Source organism: Dipodomys spectabilis, unplaced genomic scaffold (genome assembly GCF_019054845.1).
Source record: "Dipodomys spectabilis isolate Male_0828 unplaced genomic scaffold, ASM1905484v1 ptg000175l, whole genome shotgun sequence".
Lineage (NCBI taxonomy): Eukaryota > Metazoa > Chordata > Mammalia > Rodentia > Heteromyidae > Dipodomys > Dipodomys spectabilis.
Window position 1 is genome coordinate 11005666 of NW_024870852.1, and position 25330 is coordinate 11030995.

General features: G+C 47.2%; 1 protein-coding gene across 1 annotated transcript; it reads left to right on the forward strand.

The window, feature by feature from the left end:
* The first annotated feature begins 8581 nt into the window (after positions 1 to 8581).
* On the forward strand, positions 8582 to 23817 carry LOC122120413 (vomeromodulin-like). The gene is made up of 14 exons (XM_042694650.1): positions 8582 to 8822; positions 11115 to 11589; positions 12411 to 12512; positions 13285 to 13440; positions 14661 to 14745; positions 15071 to 15128; positions 16077 to 16147; positions 17960 to 18106; positions 18918 to 19040; positions 19609 to 19676; positions 20426 to 20456; positions 22086 to 22146; positions 22891 to 22970; positions 23729 to 23817. Exons 1-14 carry the CDS (start codon positions 8582 to 8584, stop codon positions 23750 to 23752), a joined length of 1722 nt encoding a protein of 573 aa, XP_042550584.1. The 3' UTR covers positions 23753 to 23817.
* The last annotated feature ends 1513 nt before the right edge of the window (positions 23818 to 25330 follow it).

Here is a 25330-nt window from a genome sequence, read left to right on the forward strand (position 1 = left end):
AATGAATGTTTCTGCTCAGGCTGGCTCCAAACTACAATTCTGCCCATCTCAGCCTCCCAACTTGCTAGGAGAACCACATGAGCCACCACATCTGATTGCTTTCTATAATTATTGATGGGCAGTCAGTGTGCAGATCAAAGGAGGAACTGTCCAGGCACTTTCCTCCTCAGACAAGCTTGCTGAGTCCTAGGGCCAAGGGTACATGTCAGCAAGCCAGGAAGGGGAGAAGGTTTTCCTGTATGTGTCACAGATCAGAGAAGGAATATGATACTTAGAGCAAAGAACATATTGCGTATGTGCTTTTATTGTCTGGCCAATGTGTTTAATGAGCCTGCCACCAGTGGCTCATGCCTCTAATCCTAGCTATTTAGGAGGTGCAGATGCAAGGGGTGAAGGCAGGTGACAGAGGAACAGACACCCCTGAGAGTTCTGGACCTCTAGATGTGGGGCTGTGGACCCATGAGCATGCTCCCAAGGGTAGTGCCATGGTAGGGGAGGGTCCCAAATGTCCTTGTCCCATTCTGACTAGCTTACATAGTCCACACACAACAGGGTGATATGCAGACAAAGGTGAACACCAGAGAAGCGTTGCACCAGAGCTGTGGTGGTGACAGGGTTGTCAGATTCCAGATGACAAAGTGAATGGATGGTGAGACCACCTGATTTAGAAGGCCTCAGAGGAAAAGATAGTTGAGCTAAGACCTGCAGGATGAGTGAAGTCAGTTAACACCTGACAGGTGAAAGTAGGTGCGAAGATACTGAGTTTGATGCTGAGGGATCAAACTGGGACCAAGTTCAGTTTATGTGAGAAACTAATGGGAAAACAACTCAAATAATTCACAACAAATGAAGGAAAACTAGTTTCAAGAGGCAGGGATCAAATCACCCAGGGGAAACTGGGCCTGGCAGCACATACCTATAATCCCAGCTGCTCAGGAAAGAGAAGTAAGGGATTGAGAGAGATTCAAGGCCAGTCTGACCAGAAGTCAGAGACCCTATTTGAAACACAAACTAAAAGCAAAAGGACTGAAGATGTGGCTCATATCATAAAACCCTGGCCTAGCAAGTGTGAGGCCTTAAAGTCTCGTACCACAAAAACAAAACAAAACAAACAAAAGCAACAACAACAAAATCCCACAGAGATCAGGGTTGAAATACAGATATGTTTTCAATGGTGAGCCATTGTTCTAAGAAGACTAATGGGACCATGAGTATAAAACCAGAATCTCAGAGCTTCAGATGGGACCAGGGGCAGCAGCACCTGTTTCATTGGGAGATAGCATGGAATTCACCCCGAGCTGTCCAAACTGGACACTGAGGAAATCCAAATTGCTGCCCAGCACCATTCTGAAGGAAAATAGAAGACAGAGACAGCAGGAAAGGAGCGAGCAACCACACAGCTGTCACTATGTTTCATCTGAGTCCCCTGAGCCCCATGAATGAGAAGCAGGCAGGGAGGTGGCAGCCTGAGTAACAGAGAGAGAAGTGGAGAGAAATTCAGAGACTTGAGCATTCATTCATTCATTCACCCCATAGTAGGTGAGTACATGGATGTACAAGGTGAGTGAGATGTTTCTAGCCCTGGAGAATTTCAAAAACTAGGCAGGGCTCTATTGCTCACCAATTAGGGGAACAGTGCCAGTGACCCCAAGTAGGCCTACTTTCTAATATTCAGGAGTATCTTGTATATGCGTAGCATTCATTTACATAAGACAAACAGACATAGGCCAGGTTTTAAATAGCCGAACTGTCCCCATGGCAGATTTTATTGGCATCTGAATGAGACTGGTCAGAAATAGTAGAAATGTCAAAAATCTTACAAATTTTTTTTTCATGTCAGTCCTGGGGCTTGAACTCAGGCCTGGGCCCTGTCCCTGAGCTTCTTTGTGCTTAAGGTTAGTGCTCTACCATGTGAGCCTCGGGATCATTTCCAGCTTTTCTGAGTGGTTTATTGAAGACAACAGTCTCATGGACTTTCCTATCTGGGCCGGCTTTGAACTGCAATCCTCAGATCTCAGCCTCCTGAGTAGATAGGATTATAAGCATGAGCTACCAGCACCTGGCTATCACAGCCTTTTTTAATTTTATTCTTATTTTTATTTTTGCCAGTCCTGGGGCTTGAACTCAGGGCCTGGGAACTATCCCTGAGCTTCTTTTGCTCAAGGCTAGCACTCTGCTACTAGAGCCATGGGGCCATTTCCAGCTTTTTCTGTTTATGTGGAACTAAGGAATGAAACCCAGGGCTTCATGCATGCTAGGCAAGCACTCTACCACTGAGCCACCTTCCCAGCTCCACAGTCCATTTTTATATGGAAGAAGTTTAGATGTGATATATTCTTGGATAAAAAAGAATTTTAGCTGGCCATTTTATATGCACAAACGCACTTTTAACTCCGTCAACATTTGCACAACCTTTAGATACATCTACATACCTTTTTTTTTTTTTTTGGCATACATGTATAGAACTCTAGATGTGTTCGAATCACTTAAAAAGCTTAAACATTCGTTTTACCAGTGATAAGCTGCTCCTCTGAAAGACTCTGACATAAACAGATATCCTTAACCGTGGGTTCTCTGGGAGCTTCATATTCCTGCTGATTGCCAAGACAAAGGCAAATCCCCGGTTCCCCAACAGCCCCTGGCAAAAATGCAAATCAGTTTAACTGAACCCAAAAGGGGCTCCGGAGAGCCTTCAAACCGTAGAGAACTCAGAAGCTTTCCTGCCAGACAAACAACAGAAACTCAGATAGCTTGGCTGGATCCCAAATGGTGCAGAGCATAGGAAAAGGAACAACAAGGCGTGGCTGGGGGGAACCGCACCAAGGGTCAGGGCCCGTAGACTCCAAATATTCATTTTTCTCACCAAATAAGGGCCAAAAAAAAAAAGCCCAAGCGGAAGGATATAAAGTTGCTGGCATAACAGGAATTCCAGGCACCGTGGGAACCAATTCCATCTTTTCTCTTCATCCAGGATCAGCTAGCTATCAGTGGCTAATGCATGGAAAGGGTGCATTTTGTCCATTTTTATGTGGTCATTAACTCTAGTACAGGAGATTTTAGCTCCCAAGCTCCAGCTCCTGGGTTTCCTAGGTCAGGTCTGGCCACTTAGCCCAATATACCATATAAAAAGACACGAGGTGGGAAGGGTAGAGAAAGAGGGTTTATTATGTGGCCTGTACCAGTGGAAGAGAAAAGGGGACATTTTAGCCCATTTCTCCAGACATTTGCTTTAGGTTTAAATTAGAGGAAGAACAAGGGACAGAAGGAGAGGTGTGCATACTTGGTAAAGGGTCCCAGTTGCAGATGTGTTCTGGTGGTCTGGAGATGCGTCAGGAGTGGTTTTTTTATGATTAGGGTCATCACTCTCCAGCAAGTAGCCTTTGTCTCTTATCCTCCATCCCAGAGTAGTGGGTGCAAGAGAGAAAGACTCAAACCAAAGACAGATACCAAGTAGAGGTTGGGATGCTTAGCTTCCGTCTTATCTTTAGTTCATTTGAGAGCACAAGTAGAGTTGGTCCTTTTCAGCAAAAGCAACTTTTAAGCACTGTTAAAGGAAAATGATGTAAAATTTGAGAAGGAAGAAAAAATAAGACACTACTAATGCAATGGCAATATGAGGATGATGCTGATGGTGATCATGATGATAATAATGGTGATGCTGGTGATGATGATGGTGATGATAATGGTGATGATGATGGTGATGATGATGGTGATGGTGGTGATAGTGATGATGATGGCAATGGTAATAGTATGGTGATGGTGGTGATGATGATGATGGTGATACTGATGGTGATAGTGATGATAATGGTGATAATAAGATAATGATGGTAGTGGTGGTGGTAGCAGTGATGTTAATAGTCAAGATGGTGACAGAAAATCACAGAACAAAGAAGGGCACCAGTGGCTCACACCTGTAATCCTAGCTACTCAGAGTCTGAGATCTGAGGGTTTTGGATCCAAGTCATCCCAGGCAGGAAAGTCTGTGAGACTCTTATCTCCAATTAACCACCAGAAAATGAGAAGTGGCACGGTGACTTGAAATGGTAGAGTGCTTGCCATGAGCAAAACAAGCTCAGAGAGCACCCAGGCTCTGAGTTTAAGCCCCACAACTGAGAAAAAGGAAGGGAAGGGAAGGGAAGGGAACCACAGAACACACACATTGAGAATGGTGCTGCTTCTTTGCCACAGTTCATCTCATGGAAATCCTCCCATAGGGCTACCTCCCTGTTTTACAGCTGAGAAACTAAGGCATAGGAAAGTTGAAAAAATGTCCAGGGTTCAAACAGCCAGTGGGCAGCTGAATCAAGATTCACCTAGGACCATCTGGCCCCCAAACCCATGAACAGAAGCTTCTTCCTCCTAAATCACCTTTACCATTATCACGTCATCAGAACCATCAAGACTCTACTTACACAGATGTGTCTAGAAGGGAATGTTAACATTAAACTCTGCATGTAACTTCAGTGAAGTCACAAAATGCCTGAGAGAAGCCTCAGTGGATGGATCTGAGACTATTCACTACAAGACTGAGCCAGACGTACCGACATGACCCCTGATCAGGAAACTAGACCCAGACAACACATAATTAATATCAGACATACAAACACGTCTATAGGTGTATGCTGGGGGGGGGGGGAGGGGAGTGGGGGGAGTGAGTACATGCAACTAAAGACACACCTATGAAAGGTCAAAATTTTGATGCTTCTGCCAGCAAGGCATCTTGGCTCAACCTGGCCCATTGTGATCTCTTCCCACAAGGCCATTAAGAATTGGCACCTGTGTTATCTCTGACATTTGTGATGCCAGCCTTGGCCATATTGAAAGGGCACTTAGCTCAAAGAATCAATAGGTCAAATCACTTAGTGTTTGGTATCCACAGGCTGACCTTTGTCAGAGCTTTGTTCCCAGCCTGGTAATCTACCTGCATGACACCTGCCATGGCATCCTGGATTAGCAGAATTCAATGGCTGCCCCACTCCCAAAGGTTGGAAGGTGAGAAACACAAAGGACCAGTCAGCCCCCAGGGCCATCAGAGGCTGCCACCTGGATTATGTGCCTTTCCCCACCTCTAGAGTTAGACTCATTCTTTGGCACCTGAGAAGCACTATAGACATCAAATCAAGAAGGGGACCCACCTACAGGTGGCACAAATTTCACCTACAAGATGATTCAGTTTCTTTCAAATATCCAAGAAAAATAAGACTCAGGACAGTTGGGTTCTGTCTTCTGCTTATCGTGTGTCCAACTAAGCTCTGCCCTCTGAGAAAAAGTCAGCTGTCATTTATCTTTTGCATGTGACATTGCAGCAAGGCCTACAGAGAGGACTTTTGGAAATGGAACTATAGTTGACAGTATGAGGGGCACAGCGGGGGGGGGGGGGGGGGGTTGGGGAGGACCCTGCAACCAGCATGCTGAGCTTGAAAGGGAAAGGGGAAACAAGTAGCCAGCTCCACTCCCAGCATGCAGCACTGGCCATGGTCACTGGTCATTCTCACGGCCCTGGTCTAGTGCTGTGGCTGTGCCAAACACCATGACAGCATGTACAGGACAAAATGGCAAGCTGTCCAGTTTTAGGAATCTCATAGTCTTCTCTAGAAGCAAAAGAAAAACCTGAGGCCCAGACAACAGGCTACAGAAGCTTGGGAACCATAGAATGAGAACCATAGAATGAGGGCAGGAATCTGGCCTGCAGATGGGAAATTTTTAGTACAAATGAGGAACTCAATTGGCCCCATGATGTGATGGTTAGCACTTTAGACTTTGAATCCAGTGTTCTGAGTCCAAATTTCAGTGGGACCTCTCTAGTTTTTATTTCATTCTTGAGTGGTAATGACTCATGCCTGTCATCCTAATTACCCAGGAGGCTGAGTCTGAGGATTATGGGACGAAGCTAGCCTGGGCAGGAAAGGCCTTGAAACTCCTATCTCCAATTACCTACCAGAAGAAGAAGAAGGAGGAGGAGGAGGAGGAGGAGGAGGAGGGAAGAAGAAGAAGGAGGAGGAGGAGGACGAGGAGGACGAGGAGGAGGAGGAGGAGGTGGTGAAGCTGAGCTCACGTGATAGAGTACCAGCCCTTGAGTAAAAAAGCTCAGGGATAGCACCCAGGCCCTGACTTCAACTCCCAGTCCCCACCCCCCCAACACACATAACTCACACACACCTCAGCAGGCTACTGACCCCATTCAGTCTCCTTCCAGAAGAACTAGGAGAAGCAAGGGGCTGAGCCCATTATCTAACTCCCCTGGTTAACAATCATTTCTAGGGCTGGGAAGGTAGCTCAGTGGTGGCGTGCTTGCCTCGCATGCATAAGGCCCTGGATTTGATTCCTCAGCACCACATAAGCAGAAAAAGCCAAAAGTGGTGCTGTGGCTCAAGTGGTAGGGTGCTAGCCTTGAGCTAAAGAGCTGAGGGACAGCGCCCAGGCCCAGAGTTCAGGCCCCACGACCGACAAACAAACAAAAAAACAGTCATTTCTAGAGCCAGGTGACAGTGGCTCATGCCTGCAATCCTAGCTACTCAGGAAGCTGAGATTTGAGAATCACTGTTCAAAGCCAGTTTGGGAAGAAATATACATAAGGCTCTTATCTTCAATTAAGCCAAAAAAGCCAGAAGAAGAGCTGTGACTTAAATAGTAAAGCTCTAGCCTTGCATAAAAAAAGTTCAGGGACAGCACTCAGGCCCTGCGCACGCACACACACACACACACACACACACACACACACACACACACACACACACACACAGACAGACAACAATCTCTAGACCTCCATTCTTACTCTGTCCAACTCAGGTTGTCTGTACAATTGAATCCCCCTCATCTATTGCTCATCCCTTCTCTTAGTCCTGGCTGAATCTTTCATTTCACATGCATGCCTGACATAGGTGTACTTGCTAGTAGGCCGCCTCAGATACCCTGTGCAAAAGGTCCCACAGATTCCTGCCCTGAGGTTGCTCACTCGGGGTTGAGTCCAGCAAGCCCAGTTCATCAGGTTCTCAGAGGATTGGTACTGGGGGCCAGACAGCACCTTCTGTTCTGCCAGCACCTCCATGGATCCAAGACCACAAGCTATGAAGATGTAAAATAAGAAGGGGAGAGATAAGCCACCCAGTGAGGCAAACACCCTGGCATCCAAGATTAGGACATTTCAATGGCTGCTCCACCCCCTGAGGTTAAAGGCGGGAAACACAAAGAACCAGGAGGCCCCCAGGGCATCGGACATGCCCACTCCTCCTGTCACAAGATCTTCCAAGCCCTCTGTCCATCCTTCAGGAAGACACAGACAAAGGTTGGAACAATGAGCAGGTGCTGATTTTGGAAGGCTCCCCGAGTCACGCCCCCCTTCGCAGAACACTTACCTCAAGTCCCTCCTCTTACACGTTTTTTCTGAAACACATCAGACTATAAAACTGGGGCACAGCTCCGTCACCAACAGTTCGGAAGCAGGAGGAGAGGCAGCTTCTGAACCCTTCGACCCATCAGCAAGGGACAAGGTAAGAACTTGCTCCTGAAACACTTGGGGAATGTGGAATTGTGAGCTAGGAAGAAGAGAGTTCACCCACGAAGCTGTATCTAAGATTTAGATTCAGCATCTAGACCCTTTCCTCCATCCTGAACTATGTAGCGTGCTGCCAGCACATGGGGGATGGTACAAGTTCCTACTTTGTAATTTTTGTTTTAAAGAAAATGGAGAATTGATTACTATGATCCGCAAATGGCTCCTCTCAGAGCAAAATCTAACAATAGGATCATGGATTCAATCATGAGCATAGCACTTCTTCCCTTTTAAAGTGTGCTTAGATGTAAGAGAAAAACTCGGGGGTAGGAGGCATGGCTCAGTTGGTAGAGCACCAGCCAAAGAGCAAAAGCATCAGGTACTGAGTGCAAGTCCTAGACTTGGACCCCCCCACCCCAAAAAAGAGAAAAATAACAATTCAAATTTCTCACAGATGGGAGAGCCAAATGAAAATGGACGGAAATGTGATAAGGTTGCCCCCGCCAAAAAAAAAAAAAAAGGTTAAGTTATTCCAAGGGAAGAATTGTCATTGGTGCAGATTCTGCCATAGCTACCCTTTCTTGGGAGTTAGACTAGAAGCCTTGCCTTTCTTAGCGCCTGTGCATGTCATCCAAGATTTACTGACTTGCTGGTCACTGGTGCTTCATACCTGTCCCTGTAATCCTAGCTACTCAGGAGGCTAAGATGTGAGGATTGCAGTTTGAAGCCAGCCTGGGCAGAAAAAGTTCATGATACTCTTATCTCCAATTAGCCAGCAAAAAGCTGCAAGTAGAAGTATGGTTCAAGTGGTAGAGTATCAAGGGTATTTGAATGAGGAAGATGGAGGGAGGGCAAACCAAGTGGTCAAGCCATAGGCAGGGTTTGTCCTGCATTCCTTCAAAGCTGAACTACGAGTAGAAAAGGGCATTTCCCATGAATGCAGAATGCAGGTTGGTATGCCTACGTTGTGGAGAGTGAGCTCCTACAAGAGCTACTAAGCCATTCTACATGAATACACACGATGGCTGTGTGATCTATCGGGAATGTGCTGTTTAACCAAGTTCTGCTTTGCAGGTTGACACCACCAAGATGTGGACTCTCTGGTCCTTGGCCATCACGGTGGCTTTCCACATGGGTGTGTTGGCCCAGCTGGAAACACCTCCAGTGATAGGCAGCCTTCCTGTCGATCTACCCGCTGTGCCCAATCTTGCAGCCCAAGGCAGTCCCTCGACCCAGCAAAGCGCTCCCCCAAAACCTTCAGCTGGGTTCACCAAAGGCAGGTGTGCACCTGCAGCCAAGTACTTTCTGTCTAGCAGCAAAATTGATGAGTGTAAGTAAAAATTGATTCACCTGCACCTTTTATCCTGTCCAGACCTTGTACAGGCTTTTACTTTTCTCCCCTTCCTTCCTTCCTTCCTTCCTTCCTTCCTTCCTTCCTTCCTTCCTGCCTGCCTGCCTTCCTTCCCCCTTTCCTCCCTCCCTTCCTCCCTCCCTTCCTCCCTCCCTTCCTCCCTCCCTCCCTCCCTCCCTTCCTTCCTTCCTCCCTCCCTTCCCTCCCTCCCTCCCTTCCTCCCTCCCCCCTCCCTCTCCTCCCTCCCTCCCTTCCCTCCCTCCCTCCCTCCCTTCCTCCCTTCCTTCCTTCCTTTCCTTCTTTTTTTTGGAAGTACTGGGGCTTGATCTCAGGGCCTCACACTGGGCACTCTCCCACTTTATCCAGCCCCCCCAATCCTTTTTAGTGTAGTTATTTTTCAATGGGGTCTCACACTTTTGCCCAGGGCGGATCTTGAACTGCAATCCTCCTACCTCACAAATGTGTGTCACATTCAAGTTTCTCACTTCCAAACCAAGAGAGCTACTTCTATCTTCTGAACAAGTTGTTCCCAATCCTAAGAAGGCTACAACATCTGCTCAGATCTTGTAGAGAGAAGGGATGCCTGGAGCACTCGTAGACATTCTAGTGCAGCATGGCTGCAGGGACACCCGGTGCCTGGCTATCCAATCAGCTCAGCATTTCTCAGCCTCCTTGTTACAGAATGTAAGAAAAGTTCAAAGGTGAAAACCTGGGTACCTATCATGCAGTCACTTGGCAGTGGTAGCTATGAATTTACTTTACTCACCACTGCAGTAAAGGAATAAACCCTGCCAAAGGGCCAGAGATCCTGGGTTACTCCCAGATTTCAGTCCTTCATCTATAATCTTCCATCACATACAAGCCTCTAGCTTGATTACTTTTCCCTGGCAATCTTTCATGGTCTAACAAAAAAATTGGTTCTCAATCTCTTATCAATAGAAGAGACTGAACTACATGTTACGAAGTCTGCAAAATAGGTGACCTGCTTACACTGTCTCTCAAACTGTGTGTCTGGATAGGGTTCATCCACACTGTCATTCCTTTGCAATGCTATCTTCGACTGGATGAATCCTCCAGTTTAGGCATCTATTGGGATTGGGGTTTTCTCCCTTGTCTGCTATTTCTAGCAGCACTGCCTTGAATCTAGCACCCATTCTCTTGAAGGCCCCTAAGTTAACTTGTAAAAGGGACTCCCTAGGACATAAGCCTGGGGTTGAGACATGGCCACATCTCCTGACACAGCTGACTCTCCATAGCTCGGAGCTCTGACAAGGGAAGCATCAGTGAGGAGCCAAAGTGTGGGGCCCACTGGCTCCCTGGGGGCTGCTTTTGGGCTAGGACTGGGGGAAGGGAGGGGGAAGCTTGCTCTAACTACCACCCTGCTGGGCCATATTTACTTCAGCCCTAGTGAATATATAAATATATAAAACCAGCAAACTTTTCCCACCATCCAGATTTCACAGCTGTTTATTTCCCACTTCCTGCTAAGACCACTGAGAACAGCACAATAGGACAGGATCCTGGTGACCTGGCCACTCTCCAGGGGGAGGACTTACCTTCCCACCCTCTCCACAGGCCCCTGGGCATGCATCTCTCTTGGCCCAGATATGGGGGGACACTAATAGTTACCTGCCCAGCCTGAAGTGCAAAAAGTCATGATGGAGGAAAATGCCAGCCCACAGAAAAGGGGTGGAGCCAGGGGAAACCTGGAAAAGGGGAAGGGCCTTGAGCAGAATTGCAGGGATAGAGAAGGGAAGAATCAAGATCTGCCAGCCTATGCCTCCCCACCACCACCTCACTCAGCACTTAGAACCTACTGTCCTGATCTGTCCTCCACCCCAATCCATGCAGTAGCCCCTGGAATAATACAAGCACAGAGCCTGGGGCCCAGGTCAGCCAAGCCCCTGGCTTAGACCTCTCACTCCATCTAAAGGCCAGCATTGACTCTGTACCCTGGACCGCAGAGCTCAGACATCAAACTAAGTTTCTTTACTCTGTAAGCAGATCTCTGTGGGTATAACATCCTGGACACCAGTGGCCTCAGCTCAGGTGTGACAGTGAGCTCTTCACAAGGGGACAGACAGATTCCTCCAACGCCAAGCTGCCCCTGGATCAGCAGGGACAAGGGTTGATGTTTCTGGGAGGCACAGTACACAGTCCCTATGCATCCCCCAATTTGAAGGTGCCCCTCTTTTGCTGGGAAAAAAAAAATCCTCTTTCTGGGCTCAGTAAGTGGTCTTAATCAGGGCTGTGTCTCTTGGTCTTTTGCAGATCTGCAGGCCGTCCTGCCCCCACAAATCGAGGCTTTGGTGAAATGTGCTGATCTCGACTTAGCGGGCTTGCTCGGGACCCTTTTGTCTACTTTGGGAAACGCTGACCTGCTATCAACATTAGATGTCCCTTCCCTCCTAGATTTGGGAGGTGGCCTTGGCGTTAGCGGCCTCCTAGGCCAAGGAGGTGATAGTGAATCTTCCGGTCTTCCATTGCTGTCCCAGGCCACCAGTGCAGTGGATGACACATTACCGAAAAGTAAGAAAGCACTGAGCAGCCTCCTCGGTGGCCACAAGAGTCCTGTTGGAGGAGCCATCGAGGATATCAGTCTTCCCAGCCTCCAGGAGCCCTTGGGTGAGGTGACTGAGAAAGTTGATGCCATCAAAGAAACCACCCAGGATGCAATCAAAGGTGCCCTGCCTCCCGATATCAGCAGTATGCTCTCAGGTGTGGACATAAACGAACTTCTGCTGGGGTAAGTGCTTCCTTGACTCACAGAATGCGGGCCCCCCAAAATCTGTTTGTTGGGAACACTCTAGTTGAACCTCTAACTCTTCCAGTGAAAGTGACCACTACTCTTGCACAAAGTAATACACAAGTACCCTGTCTGGAAACTATGGTGGAAATTTCTTTTTAAGCTTAAACAACCTGGAAAGGGGCTGCCTTAGCAGGTTGTGAACTGGCTGCTTTAAAAATGATTCTTCTAGCCGCATGCCAGTGGATCACACCTGTAATCCTAGCTACTAAGGAGGCTGAGATCTGAGGATCACAGTTCAAAGCCAGCCAGGACAGGAAAGCCTGTGAGACTCTTATCTCCAATAAAACACCAGAAAACCAGAAGTAGTGCTGTGGCTCAAGTGGTCTAGAGCACTTGCCTTGAGCTGAAGAACTGAGGGGCACTGCCCATGCCCAGAGTTCAAGCCCAATGACTGACACACACACAAAAATATAATTTTCCTGGGTTGGGAATGTGGCTTAGTGGCAGTCTTGCCTAGCATGCCTGAAGCCTTGGGTTCGATTCCTCAGTACCACATACACAGAAAAAGCCAGAAGTGGCACTGTGGCTCAAGAAGTAGAGTGCTACCCTTAAGCAAAAGAAGCTCAGGGACTGAGTTCAAGCCCCAGGGCAGCCAAAAAAAGAAAGGAAGGAAGGAAGGAAGGAAGGAAGGAAGGAAGGAAGGAAGGAAGGAAGGAAGGAAGGAAGGAAGGAAGGAAGGAAGAAGGAAGATTCTCCTGCAATCCAGACTGGTTCCTTGAACTAGAACTGAACTGATTCTTCACGTTGTCAATTTGCAGCTTGGAGGTCCAAGGAGTAACTGTGGACAACATGGAATCATCTATGATGGGCAACATGATCCAAGTCCACGCTGCAACCTCCGCTACCATAGGCGGGAAAGGGTAAGCCTGTTTCCATGAGAATCCCTTGGGTCCCCCACCCCCAAGGACTGTGGCTCAAAGTTCAAGGGCTAGGGTAAGAACACATAGACTACAACCTCAGGAAGAGGCATTTGTCACCATAGTGGGGGTCCAAGCCTATAATCCCAGCATTCAGAGGGTAGGAGAATGGCCAGTTCAATGCCAGCCTGGACTAACTAGTGAGCCCTTGACTCAAGGAAGAACCATTTGCATTGGCCACAACTTCTCACTTTAATAAACCCACTTGAGCCAGGTACCATTGGCTCACACCTGTAATCCTAGCTACTCAGGAGGCTGAGATCTGAGGATCTTGATTCAAAGCCAGCCCTGGCAGATAAGCCAGGAGAGTTGCTGTGGCTCAAGTGGTAGAGTGCTAGCCTTGAGCACAAAGAGGCCCAGGGACAATGCCCAGACCTTGAATTCAAGTCCCCCACCCTACCTCCCAAGAAAAACAACACCTGTGTACATGGTGGACTTTTCTTACAGTGTAGCCTACAACAAGCAGGGCTAGAGTGCTGGGTACCACCACCTATATCAGACTTTCTCAGGCAGGTTAGGGTAGTGGTTGTTGTAAATGTTAATTAACAACCTGTGTAGTCAGTGGCCAGAGTACACAAGTGCTGGAGCACTAACCATTCCTTTCCCCTGTTAACTTTGATAACTATAATAAGGCCAATTCTCAAAATGCCTACAGCACAGCCTTAGTCTTATCTTGGTGCCAGACCTGGTTTCACCTGTACTTTGCTCTCCACAGCATAGCTGGACCCGTGATCAGCATATTGGGATTTAAATTGAATGTGGATGTGACTTTGCACATTGGTGTTTCCACAAACAACACCCAATGCGTCAACCTCGAGATCCAGGAAACAAAAATGGAAGGCAAAAAAATGATGATAGAGTTAGCGAATACGTACGTATGACCATCTTTCTCATTTTCTGGGTCAGCTGTGCCTGGCCATCCCCACTGCTCTCAGCTTTCACCCCTAGAGCCCCTGAGCTGTCCCAAGGCAATCAGGTGAACTACTAGTGAAGAAGTCCAAAGAATGTCTCTGCATAGAGATGACCCACTGCGTTTGAGAAGACCCTTCTGTGACTCCCCTTCCTTCTGCCTGTCAGCCGTACTTCAATCATTTGCTTTCAATACATTCACTTGGGTCAGATCTAAAAGACTACAGAAAGTCCATAGAGCGAAAGCTGTCTCTGCCAGCTGTGCCTGCCTGCTGGCTAATTTCTCCTTCTTAGAAACAACTACCAGACCCAAGCTCTTCCGTTTGTTTTCACAAACACACATTGGCATCTGTCCATGCACATGTAGAAAGCGGCAGGACACAAATCTCTCTGGACTTTAATTGTTTCGCATCTAAAAAGAGTTGGAAAGCTGGGTGTTGGAGGCTCATGTCTGTAATCCTAGCTACACAGGAAGCTGAGATCTGAAGATCATGGTTTGAAGTCAGCCCAAGCAGGGAAGTCCGTGAGACTTCTATCTCCAATTAGCCACCAGAAAACCAAAAGTGGTGCTGTGACTCCAAGTGGTAGCACACTAGCCTTGAGTGAAATTTCTCAGGGACAGTGTCCAGGCCCTGAGTTCAAGCCCCATGACCACCACAACCAGAGAGGGACAGAGAGAGAGAGAGAGACAGAGACAGAGACAGAGACAGAGAGACAGAGAAAGACAGAGACAGAGAGAGAAACAGAGACAGAAGAGAGAGACAGAGACAGAAGAGAGAGACAGAGAGAGATGTTTCATCCATATTACCAATCAGCTTCCTTATCTTTTACGATTCTAAATATTCCCTTAGGAAGACTCATTATAATTTCTTTAATCCAGTCCCCACTGTTGGTTATTAACTTTTATATTAACGATGAAAAAATTCACAGACAGGTCTGCCCAGCATGCCTTCAGGTATCTAAAAGGATGAACTCCTTCAGGTAGACTTCTAGGCCAGATGTCCTGTGCTTTGATCATGTTGCCATGTACCTCCCTTAAGGACAGAAAGCCAAGGTGAAGGGCTCAGGCGCACACCCATAATAAGCAGCAGGACCTGGCTGTGGCTGTTTCATCAGTGGTGGGTTTGTTTAATGTTTGGGCAAGTTCAGGAACACAGGAATCACATGGTTCTCCTTTCACAGGCTCACGGACACTCTGCCTTTGCCTCTGCCTGTGCCTATGGATAATATTATCCCTAAAGTGTTGACAATACATTTGCAGGAGAATGTAAGTTTTTGGAAAGAGGCGGGTACCCCTCGAAGGCTTGCATCCCTGGGGAGGAGTTCTGGCCCCAGAAAGGGCCTAATGCCAGTAGAGACTCAGGTGGGAACCCACAATCCCTCTGGTCCAAATAGCCACCCAGCAGAACTAACAATACCTCAGGCTATGGAGAGGGACTATGGCTTCTGCATAGAGAGGAGCCAAGAAAAGAGGCCAGGGAAAGGGAAGGAAGGGGAAAGAAGCAACAGCAGAGCTGGGTTAAGGCCAGGCTAGCAGGGTGGGGGCCATGGGAAGGCTTCCATAGCAAAACTAATTGGAGATAATTTTTCAGTTGGAGAAAGCAGATTCCTGTAAGATTGTTCTCAGTGACTTCAGCGACTGCAAGAACTGTGAGTATAAAATTTCACCCTCAAACCAGGCACTAGTGGCTCACGCCTGTAATCCTACTAACTTAGGAAGCTGAGATTGGAGGATCTGGATTCCAAGCCAGCCTAGGCAGGAAAGTCCAAGAGACTCTTGTCTCCAATTAATCACCAGAAAACTGGAAGTAACAAAATGGCTGAAAGTGGTAGAATGCTAGGCTTGAGCAAAAAAGCTCAGGGACAGCACCCAGACCCTGAGTTCAAGCCCCACGACTGACAAAAAAAATTTTTTTCACCCTCTTGGGACACTCATTTCAGTGAACAGCAATGGCCCAGACACCTTAGTAATTCCACTGAGTGTAGACCAGCAAGAATAGACTGCAAGATGCAACACCTTACACCTGCAAGCACGCAGACATCCCTCCTCAATACCCTCAGAATGGAGGTGACCTTTCTCTTGAGGCTACTTTGGCATCCCCTAGGAAGGAAAGAGGACAAAGAGCTTCTCCAGAGTCTCCTCAGAGCTCTCCAGTCCCAAATGGTTTACAAAGGGCAAAGGTGCCCTGGGTCCTCAGCCCCATCTCCCAACAGACTGAGAACCAGGAAATCTCTTAGGTCTCCATACACAAGCCAGAGTGGGGATGGGTACAACATGGTGGGTTGGCAGTGGTATAGACAGCTAATGCCAAATAGTGACATTTGCCAAGTCCTCAAACACAGACAAAACACAGGACTGGCTACGCCTATATTTTCCTCCCTATGGAGGCTTTGGCACATCATTGAAAGGGAGGATCCTGATGGGTTCATCCTCACCACATCCAGACAGCACTCCAGCTTTCTGCCAGGGACCCCAGCAGGAGCTGTTCATACTGATCCTTGTGGGGACGGCAGTGCTGGGCAGAAAGTATAGGACTTTGCCAAACAGAAGAGAGCTGTGCTCTCTCCATTCCTCCTTTTCCTCTCTCTCTCTTGCAGCCACTGGCACATTCAAGTACCAAATTAAGAATGCCAAGATTTCCCCCGAAGGTCTTTATGTCCTCTACTGTGTAAGTATTCTTTGACCTTTGGCTGGCTCTGGTCAGAGGCTGGAGACATACCTGAACTCACAAGAGAGATCAGGAAGCCAAAACAGAGCAACTCCTGCTCAGTTCCCCACACCTTTCATTTCAATTTCCTAGACTGGCATTACCATACCTTGGGCCTACCCTTAGGATAGGCTGTGTTCTTTTCCATTCAAGTCTAATACAAGGCAACCCAACAAAGATAACTATAACCACCATTACTCAGTCCAAATCTTGATGTCCAATGGACAAACATAACCAAATGACAAGTGCCAGCTCTTCCTACTCTCCCTCTCTTTCCTACTCAAAGGAGAGCAGAAATAGGCCAGGAGAACTGCTAAAAGGGACATTTAAGAACCAGTTAGCAAGCTGGGTGCTGGTGGCCCACACCTGTAATCCTAGCTACTCAAGAGGCTGAGATCTGAGGATCGCAGTTCAAAGCCAGCCCGGGCAGGAAAGACCGTGAGACTCCTATCTCCAATAAACCACCAGAAAACCGGAAGTGGCGCTGTAGCTCAAGTGGTAAAGCGCTCACCTTGAGCTGAAGAGCTGAGGGACAGCGCCCAGGCCCACAGTTCAAGCCCCATGACCAAAAAAAAAAAAAAAAGAACCAGTTAGCTTCACTTCTGAAATCCATTTAAAAAAAAAACAAACAAAAAACTACAGATCTAATGAAGTGTAAAGCCGCATGATGAGATTAGAAAAATAACCTGGAATCAACTTAAAGGAAATAGCTAAACCAATGATAAGATCAAGCTAAACATTACAAGGTATTGAATCAGTGGTCTTATGCAGGAAGTTCCCCTTTTCTTTCCTACCTCTCCAAATTTTCTAATGTTCTGGCCAAATGGAGTCTGAGCTTTATAAGCAGGGGGAGAATACACTCAAGAAAAAAAACTCCTAGACAGGTGCTAGGGGCTCACACTTGTAATCCTAGCTACTCAGAAGGCAGAGATCTGAGGATCAAGGTTCAAAGCCATCCAGAACATAAAAGTCCTGAGGCTGGGAATATGGCTTAGTGGTAGAGTGTTTGCCTACCATGTATGAAGCCTTGGGTTCAATTCCTCAGTACCACATACACAGAAAAGGCCAGACAGTGGCACTATGTGGCTCAAGTGGTAGAGTGCTAACCTTTGAGCAAAAGAAGCTCAGGGATAGTGCCCAGGCCCTAAGTTAAAGCCCCGGGACTGGCAAAAAAAAAAAAAAGTCTTGAGACTCTTACCTCCAATTAACCACCCAAAAGCTGCATCTGTGGTATGTAGCAGAATGCTAGCCTTGAGCAAAAAAGCTCAGGGACAGTGCCCATGCTCTGAGTTCAAGCTTGGCACCCCTCACCCTCACCCCCCCAAAAAAAATTCCTTAACAGAGGGCAGAATATATATGCAATAATTTCAGAACAAGAGGGGCTTTGAAGGGTGAGAAGGAAGAAAGGAGCCTGGGCATTCTAGTTTGGGAGGACATGTTAGAAAAAGATAAAACTCTGGTGAATAGACGTGCCTTCCAGGAACCAGAGGATTTTTCTGAGAAATAGGCACTATAGCTTCTCTTAGAAAATCAGAGATCTGTTTGCCCCAAGCCATACTACACACATCAGCTACGATCATCTGGAGCTGGGACAGCGGCTCTGCCCTCACCATAAACTCACCACTACCTGTGGTCACCCAAACTGGAGGCCTTGCTCACTCTCAGGCAATGCTCACCAGGCCTCCTCTGTCACCTTGACAACCACCCACAAAGACCTTGACATTAAGGGGCAGTCTCCATCACTCAGAGATTTTTCTGTTTTTCTCACTCCAGGTTGAAGCTATCTTGGGCAAAACCACAAAGCTTGTGCTTGGAATTTCTCTGCCTCCAAATCCTAAAGATGCCAACAGTTCCCTAACATTGTCCCGTACATGGATGAAGACACTGGTTGATTATACTGCCAAGGAGAGCTCAGTCAAAGTAAGTGTCATCTGCTGGCCTCTGCATGGCCACTCAGAGTCCACATCTACATCAGTGGAAAACAAAGAGCAAAGTCATAGAAGGACATTTTCTGAGTGCCATCTATCTGTTTGCCAGGTACCCAGACAGGTGACTTTACAGAATTAATGTCCTTGCACCACACAACGCTTGGATGGAGATATTCTCCCCATTTTACAGATGACCTGAGAGAGTTAATTAATTTACCAACAGGTTTATCTACCCATAAGGTATTCATTTACTCTTGTGCTAAAAGTAGGAGAAGGAGGTGTGAGAGAATATCCAGAGTGACACTGTTGGTCTATCAGGCTCAGTCTGAAACAATAAACTATATATTCCTAAATGACCGATTGGGAGCTAGCCTGCCATTAGGGCTGAGAAAGAACTAGGCTTCAAGAAGTGGCGCTGTGGCTCAAGTGGTAGAGCACTAGCCTTGAACTGAAGAGCTGAGGGACAGTGTCCAGGCCCAGAGTTCAGGTGCCATGACCAACAAAAAAAAAAGGACTAGGCTTCAAATCGGATAAGTGTAATAGAAAAGCACAATTTCACATGGTTTCTGTTCTTCTCCTTCCATGAAAGCAAAAAGATACAGAAAATTGTTTGTAAGTAGGCCTCAATATTGTGGGTACCATGGCCATGGCCACACCAGCACCTAGCTAGGTGACCAGCTTGTATTAGAGGAACAATAAAGATTGAAATGAATAATTTGACCAGTACGTGAATGGCTCACAATGCAACAAAAGTGCCACCCTTCATCCTCTCTACATGCTAACTGATGACTTCTTTCCAACAGAAAGACGGCCTGGTTGTAAACATCACCAAAGTAACCTATGCCTTGCAGAAAAATAATACCATTCAAGCCACTTACAGTGTTCAGATACAAAAGAATGGTGAGAGCTTTGCTAAAGGGAAAACGGTGAGTGTTAAGAACAAATTGGAGCCAGGCCCTGGTGGCTCACACTTATAATCCTAGCTACTCAGGAGGCTCAGACTTGAGGATCACTGTTCAAAGCCAGCCCAGGCAGGAAAGTCCATGAGACTCTTATCTCCAATTAACTGCCCAAAAAGCTGGAAGGAGAGCTGTGGTTCAAATGGCAGAACACTAGCCTTGAGCAAAAGAGCTCAGGGACAGCACCCAAGCCCTGAGTTCAAGCCCAAGACCCCTATACCTCATCCTCCCTCTCCTGGTGCACACGTGCACACGCGTGCGAGCATGTACACACATGCACAAGAATAAACTGTAACTGAGTTATGGGAAGAAATTACAAGGACTGATGCTCAGTGGGAAGAATTGTTACTAAACCCCAACCCTCAGCCAAATTGAGGGTTCAGCTCCCAGGGCAAGAAAAACAAATGAGTGGTTAGGCCTGGAAAGATAAAGACTAGGCAGGCTCTCCTCTGGTCCTAGCCCGGGACCCTACTGGTCATGTCACATTGTGATATGTGTTTTTTTAACTTATGCTCATTTTTTTGTGTTATTTCAGAATGTAACCATCACATCTACAGGCAAGATTTTCAAAAACAAACTGAAAGTAGACATCAAAGTGACCAGGTAATGCCAGTGACTACATTATTCTCCATGGGACCCTTCGAACCCCAACACAATTCATTGCAAGCACACTAAGTCCTAAGGCTCTCAAAAATTACTTGGATAATTAAAGGGAAATCAGAATGGGGTTTTAAACTCACGTGCTCTTATTCATCTTGTCCTTTCTGAAGAGTAGTTTTCTAGTTGATTGATAACTGCTTTCATTAAGAATCACTGAGAGGGCTGGGAAGGTGGCTCAGTGGTAAAGTGCTTGCCTTGCATACATGAGGCCCTGGGTTCGATTCCTCAGCACCACATAAGCAGAAAAAGCCGGAAGTGGTGCTGTGGCTCCAGTGGTAGAGCGCTCACCTTGAGCTGAAGAGCTGATAGACAGTGCTCAGGCCCAGAGTGTAAGCCCCACAACTGACAAAAAAAAAAGAATCACTGAGAAAGATGGGTGCTGGTGGTTCACACCTGTAATCCTAGCTACTCAGGAGGCTGAGATCTGAGGACCACGGTTTGAAGTCGGCCCAGGCAGAAAAGTCTGTGAGACTCTGATCTCTAATAAGCTACTCAGAAAAAGCTGTGGCTTAAGTGGTAGAACACTAGCTTTGAGCAAAAAGAAGCTCAGGAACAGCGCCCTGGCCCTGAGGTCAAGCCCCAGGACTGGCACAAAAAAAGGAAAAAGCAGCAACTGAGATCATTATAAGCTAAGCCTGAATGGTTGTCTTCATAATGAATCTAAAACTTCTCTGCACTTTGTTTCTTGGCAGAACTGAGCACCATGTAGAGCCCTCAGAGGTGGTAAGTTGATGTGTTTTTCACTATTTACCTATGACATGTGGGAAGTTATTTTAATGCCAGATGCCCAGTCTCACAGGGAAGGAGGCGATCACAAAGACTAGGTGACAGATGGATTGTGGAGTAGGACTACCAGCTCCCAGCCTAGAACTTAGGACCCTCCTTCCTTTGCCTACCACATGCTAGGATTACACGTGTACACTACCATGTCTGGCTTCTGGCAAGCTCTTAAAACACGCTACCCACATCTCCTGTAAAGTACACTGCCCAGTCTGTGGCCTGAAGCCCCTATTTCTTGAGTGTCCTGGATGTTGCAATAGGCCAGCAAGCCTGGAGCATTTCCTAAGCAGATCTGGCTTGTTGTGTGACCTCAGCTCTTGTCAGTGCTTTCTGACCTGGTGCTATAACCACGTATAGTGATCATGTGCTTCCAGGCAAGCCCAGGGAAGCCCAAAAGGGAGTCTAAGAAGAAGAGGAGAGAGGAGAAGAGGGCAAAGCCCAGGAGCCAGGCTCCAGCAATAGAGAGGAAACAGACACCTGCTCTTGAGCATATTTATTCCTTAATTCAATAGATGTTTGCAGCTGGCCCTGCAAATGCATCATAAAGTGGTGATGAGCTGGCACTCCAGGTTGGAGGCTAGATGGACACAGGCAAACACCTAAGAAATGGGAAAAGTTAAAAGCCTGGTGGCCACATGAGAGATGGAGGCCCACAGTGGGCACCCACAGCTGAGCAGCCTTATGACTGAGTTCAGGATCTGGGTCTCCTATGTCAGCACTGAGTCAGCTGCAAGACAGATTCTGGGAGTCATCACAGCTCACATTCTCTCCATCTCAGATTTGCTAGGCAGCTACAGTCTGTGTGGGCTCTGGACTTAAGGGACACAGACATTTATACACAGAATTGTCACCTGGGCATCAAGAATATAGTGCAGAAAGAAGCAGCATCAAATGGAAGGCAGTACTAGAGCTCCGTGAAGGAAGGGCAGTACTTTGTCACACGCAGAGTGTGGAGCAGGGAGAGGGAGCCAAATGTGTAAGGGAGGCAGCACAGCCTCACAGGGCTACAGGGAGAACCTGACCAGGCTGGCCTCGAATCTGAAGACAAGGCAGGAACAGCAATGATCATTAACAACCATTCCTCTGTCCATTGATCTCTGTTGCTCCTGAAAGCTCAGATCTATCCCTTGTGCCTGCAGCCATGTGGCACAGAAGCCAGCAAAACCATACTGGGGGGCCTCAGAGTCTCCCAAAGAAGCCGGGTGCCAGTGGCTTATACCTGTAATCCTAGCTACTCAGGAGGCTGATCTGAGGATCATGGTTCAAAGCCAGCCTGGGCACAAAAGTCCGTGAGACTCTTATCTCCAATTAACCACCAGAAAACCGGAAGTGGCGCTGTGGCTCAAGTGATAGAGCACTTGCCTTGAGCTTCAGCCTAAGGAATGGATTGGCGTTCCCCTCCCCCTCCCACCTCCACAGCCTTGTATAGTAAGAGAGTTGGCACTAGAAATCCCCTTCAGGTACATCATCTGAAGACTGCTCTTCCTGGCTGCCACTTCAAGCCCAGAGGTAGGGGAAGCGGGGTGAAATTAAAAGATATTGGTGAAAATATTCCCTTCCTATTTCTTGCAGAAAGAAGAGGTTATAGCTGTGATGGAAGAACTTTTCAAGATATTCTTAGCTAAAATTAACGGTATGTGAAATCAATAACCCAGATGCCTAGGAGAGTGAGAGACACAGGAGAGGGGCACGCATCACCCTGCAGGGCTGCAGCACAATGCACGGGGTCCCAGCCTCACCTGGATCCCAAGCCCTTCCTCTCAAGATAGACGAGGCAACATCGGGAAATGGTCAAAATGAAAACCAGATCAAAATTGTCCCTCTATAGCTCCCCCCCAAACAAACAGATCCACAGGTGTCTAAGAATCAATGCTGTCAGGCCACTGAGTAGAACATGGCCCTATCTCACCTCGTGTAATATCACACAGAGATTAAGGGTTTGATAACTCTAAATGGTGGGGTCATAGCCCTTGTGACAGTGATGCTGAAGGAGCGACATGGAATCTGCACAGACTTCAGGTGAATCCTCAAGTTCAAAGTAGTGCAGTGACCACCACAAACAGCAGGGCCTAAGGCCCAGTGTTATAAGGTAGTGAGTCAGACCTGCCAGTGTGTCACATGGCGTCAATATTAGGCTACCATCAGGTTTTCATCTGCTTCTGGAATCTCTCTTTCTACTGCACTCTCACCCCGCCCCAGACCCCATCTCAACACACTGGGTAAGACTATGCAGGTCTGTATGCAGTCACACTGATGAGTGGGTAGGGCAGTGATTGCTCTTAGAGCCCAGAGGACCCTCCATGTGACTAGGACTAAAACAAGCCACCCCGGAGTGTGTTTGTCTTCCTTCAACCTCTATCACAACCTATTATTTCAGAGCTATTGAATCAAGCCAACATGCCAGAAACAGTGACCATCGGCTCCCTAGAGGACACCAATATCAAGCTGACCAAGACGGTAAGGGAAATATTTTTCTGGGGCTGGGAAGGTAGTTCAGTGGTAGAGCGCTTGCCTTGCATGTATGAGGCCCTGGGTTTGATTCCTCAGCACCACAGAAGCAGAAAAAGCCAGAAGTGGTGCTGTGGCTCAAGCGGTAGAACACTAGCCTTGAGCTGAAGAGATGAGGGACAGCGTCCAGGCCCACAATGCAGGCCACAAGACAAAAAAAAAAAGAAAGAAATATTTTTCTTTTTGTCTGTTCAGTTGGTTTAGTTGGTTTTGTTTTATTCTTGGCCATACTGAGGACCAAACCCAGGGCCGTGTGTATACAAGGCATGCATTCTGCAAACATTTCTCTTTTACACTACAACCCACACTGTGCCTTCCCTCAAGGGGTCAGATCAGATGACACTGCTATTGCTAAAAGTGGCAGAAAGCCAAGCCCAGGCTACTTTTAAGCAACAATTAAAATATTGGTATTGAACAGCCAGCATGGTGACAGCTACCACAATGGCTTCACTGATCGAATAACACCACAACCAGTGTTGTGAATCTATTGTTTCTGGATGGGCTGTTTTGGGGTTACATGGAGGCCCCCCACCTACCAAACATCACCCTCTGCTTCTGTCCCTGATATGTGCAAACAACCATCACCAGAAATAACCTCTGGGACTCACACTGATGTGATCTGTTTACTTCCCACCCCTGAAGCAAGAACCTGGCAGGGAATGGAGTGCCCTGAACTGTCTGATAAATTGTCTCTTATCTCCTCACAGAATGACCTACAGGCAGCAAAGTGAACCCTGCACACCTGAAGCTAGGCAAGGATCCCTCAACAAAAGCAAAACCCTCTGTACAACTTTGCCTATGAAATATGGAATTGACATCCTTATGATTTAAGTAGCGTTAGTCTTAAGATGTCAGGAACCCTTTGGAATTTCACCAATTGCCGCAGGGATTTCTGGCACTGTTGTAATCAGTTCTTTAATAAACAATCTTTCTTCAAGCAAAAAAAGGATTCACTGGTCTTCATTACTTGTACATAAGAATCTTTGTTTACAACTAGTCAGAGAAATTCTTAACACAGGATTGAAAAAAACAGCATGAATGGAAGAAAAAAATGACACAAGTAACAAAATCCACTGTTACCTTGTATACAAAGGGACAAGCACAATAATGATTAACACATTTCTTCCTGTGAGTCTGCCTGGACCTCTCTAGGGTAGGTTGGATCTGCAATGTCTTCCAAAGGCCCATGTGTTTAAGGCTTTGTCTCCAGCTGGGTGCTACTGGGTGTGGTGAAGCCTTACGGATTGGTGCCTAGACAGAGGTCTTTAGATCACTGGGGTGTGCTCTTGAAGGGGACGGTAGGGCCTTGTTCTTTTTTCTTTTTTCCTCTTGGTAATGAGGTGAGTGCTTTGATCCCTACACACTCCCCACCAAGGGCAGCCTCACCAGGCCCAAAAGAAACAAGACCAATAGTTCATGGACTGGGGCCTCTAAATTTGCAAACCAAAATAAACTTTTATTTTAGTTGACTCTTGTTTTAACAGCAGAAAGCTAACACTCAAATCTAAATGCTTTGTTTTGCATGTTGATCCAATATGAGAGTCATACAGGGGCTAGAATCCCACTCCTCCACATTAAGCACTGAAGGGAACAATCAAATACAAAACACGGGAGATAAAGAGCAGGTAAGAGGGCTGGGAAGGTGGCTCAGTGGTAGAGCGCTTGCCTTGCATGCATGAGGCCCTGCATTCAATTCCTCAGCACCCCACAAGCAGAAAAAAACGGAAGTGGTGCTGTGGATCAAGTGGTAGAGCGCTAGCCTTGAACTGAAGAGCTGAGGGACAGCGCCCAGGCCCAGAGTTCAGGCCCCATGACTGGACCCCCCCCTCCCCAAAAAAAGAGCAGGTAAGATCCTGGTAACACCACAAAGCAGGCAAGCAAGGGCTATAAGTCTCCACAATATACCCACAAAGGATCTGGGAACACAGCTGCTGCCTGTAGGTCAGGCACAGACTCTCGGCCTTGCACCCAGTGTTAGCCAGAGGTGACTACTCCAGCACCACAAACGCTCACCATAAACACAAAGACTACACGGGGGCCTGTCTCACAGTGAGGAACAGTACACTACTGCCTTTAGCTTCTGCCCAGATTTAACGTTTCAATTTTTCCCCACGTCAGACTTCCCCACCAATCACACCCAGGTAAATAGCCATCTACTCTACTCCACTTTTCTAACCAGACACTTGACACACTATTTTTCCTTTTTTGACTGTGTGTGCTTACACAAGTGCTTGTATTTGTTTTTTGAGACAGTCTCACTATATAGACTTGACCTCATATTCCTCCTGCTTCAGTCTCCCAAAGGCTGA

Excerpts from the sequence above, each read along its gene's own strand:
- LOC122120413 (XM_042694650.1), top strand. The coding sequence starts at position 8,582 with ATGTGGACTCTCTGGTCCTTGGCCATCACGGTGGCTTTCCACATGGGT. Across the intron at positions 12,513-13,284 it reads GCTACCATAGGCGGGAAAGG|CATAGCTGGACCCGTGATCA; the intron begins GTAAGCCTGTTT and ends TGCTCTCCACAG. Across the intron at positions 16,148-17,959 it reads GTCTTTATGTCCTCTACTGT|GTTGAAGCTATCTTGGGCAA; the intron begins GTAAGTATTCTT and ends TTCTCACTCCAG.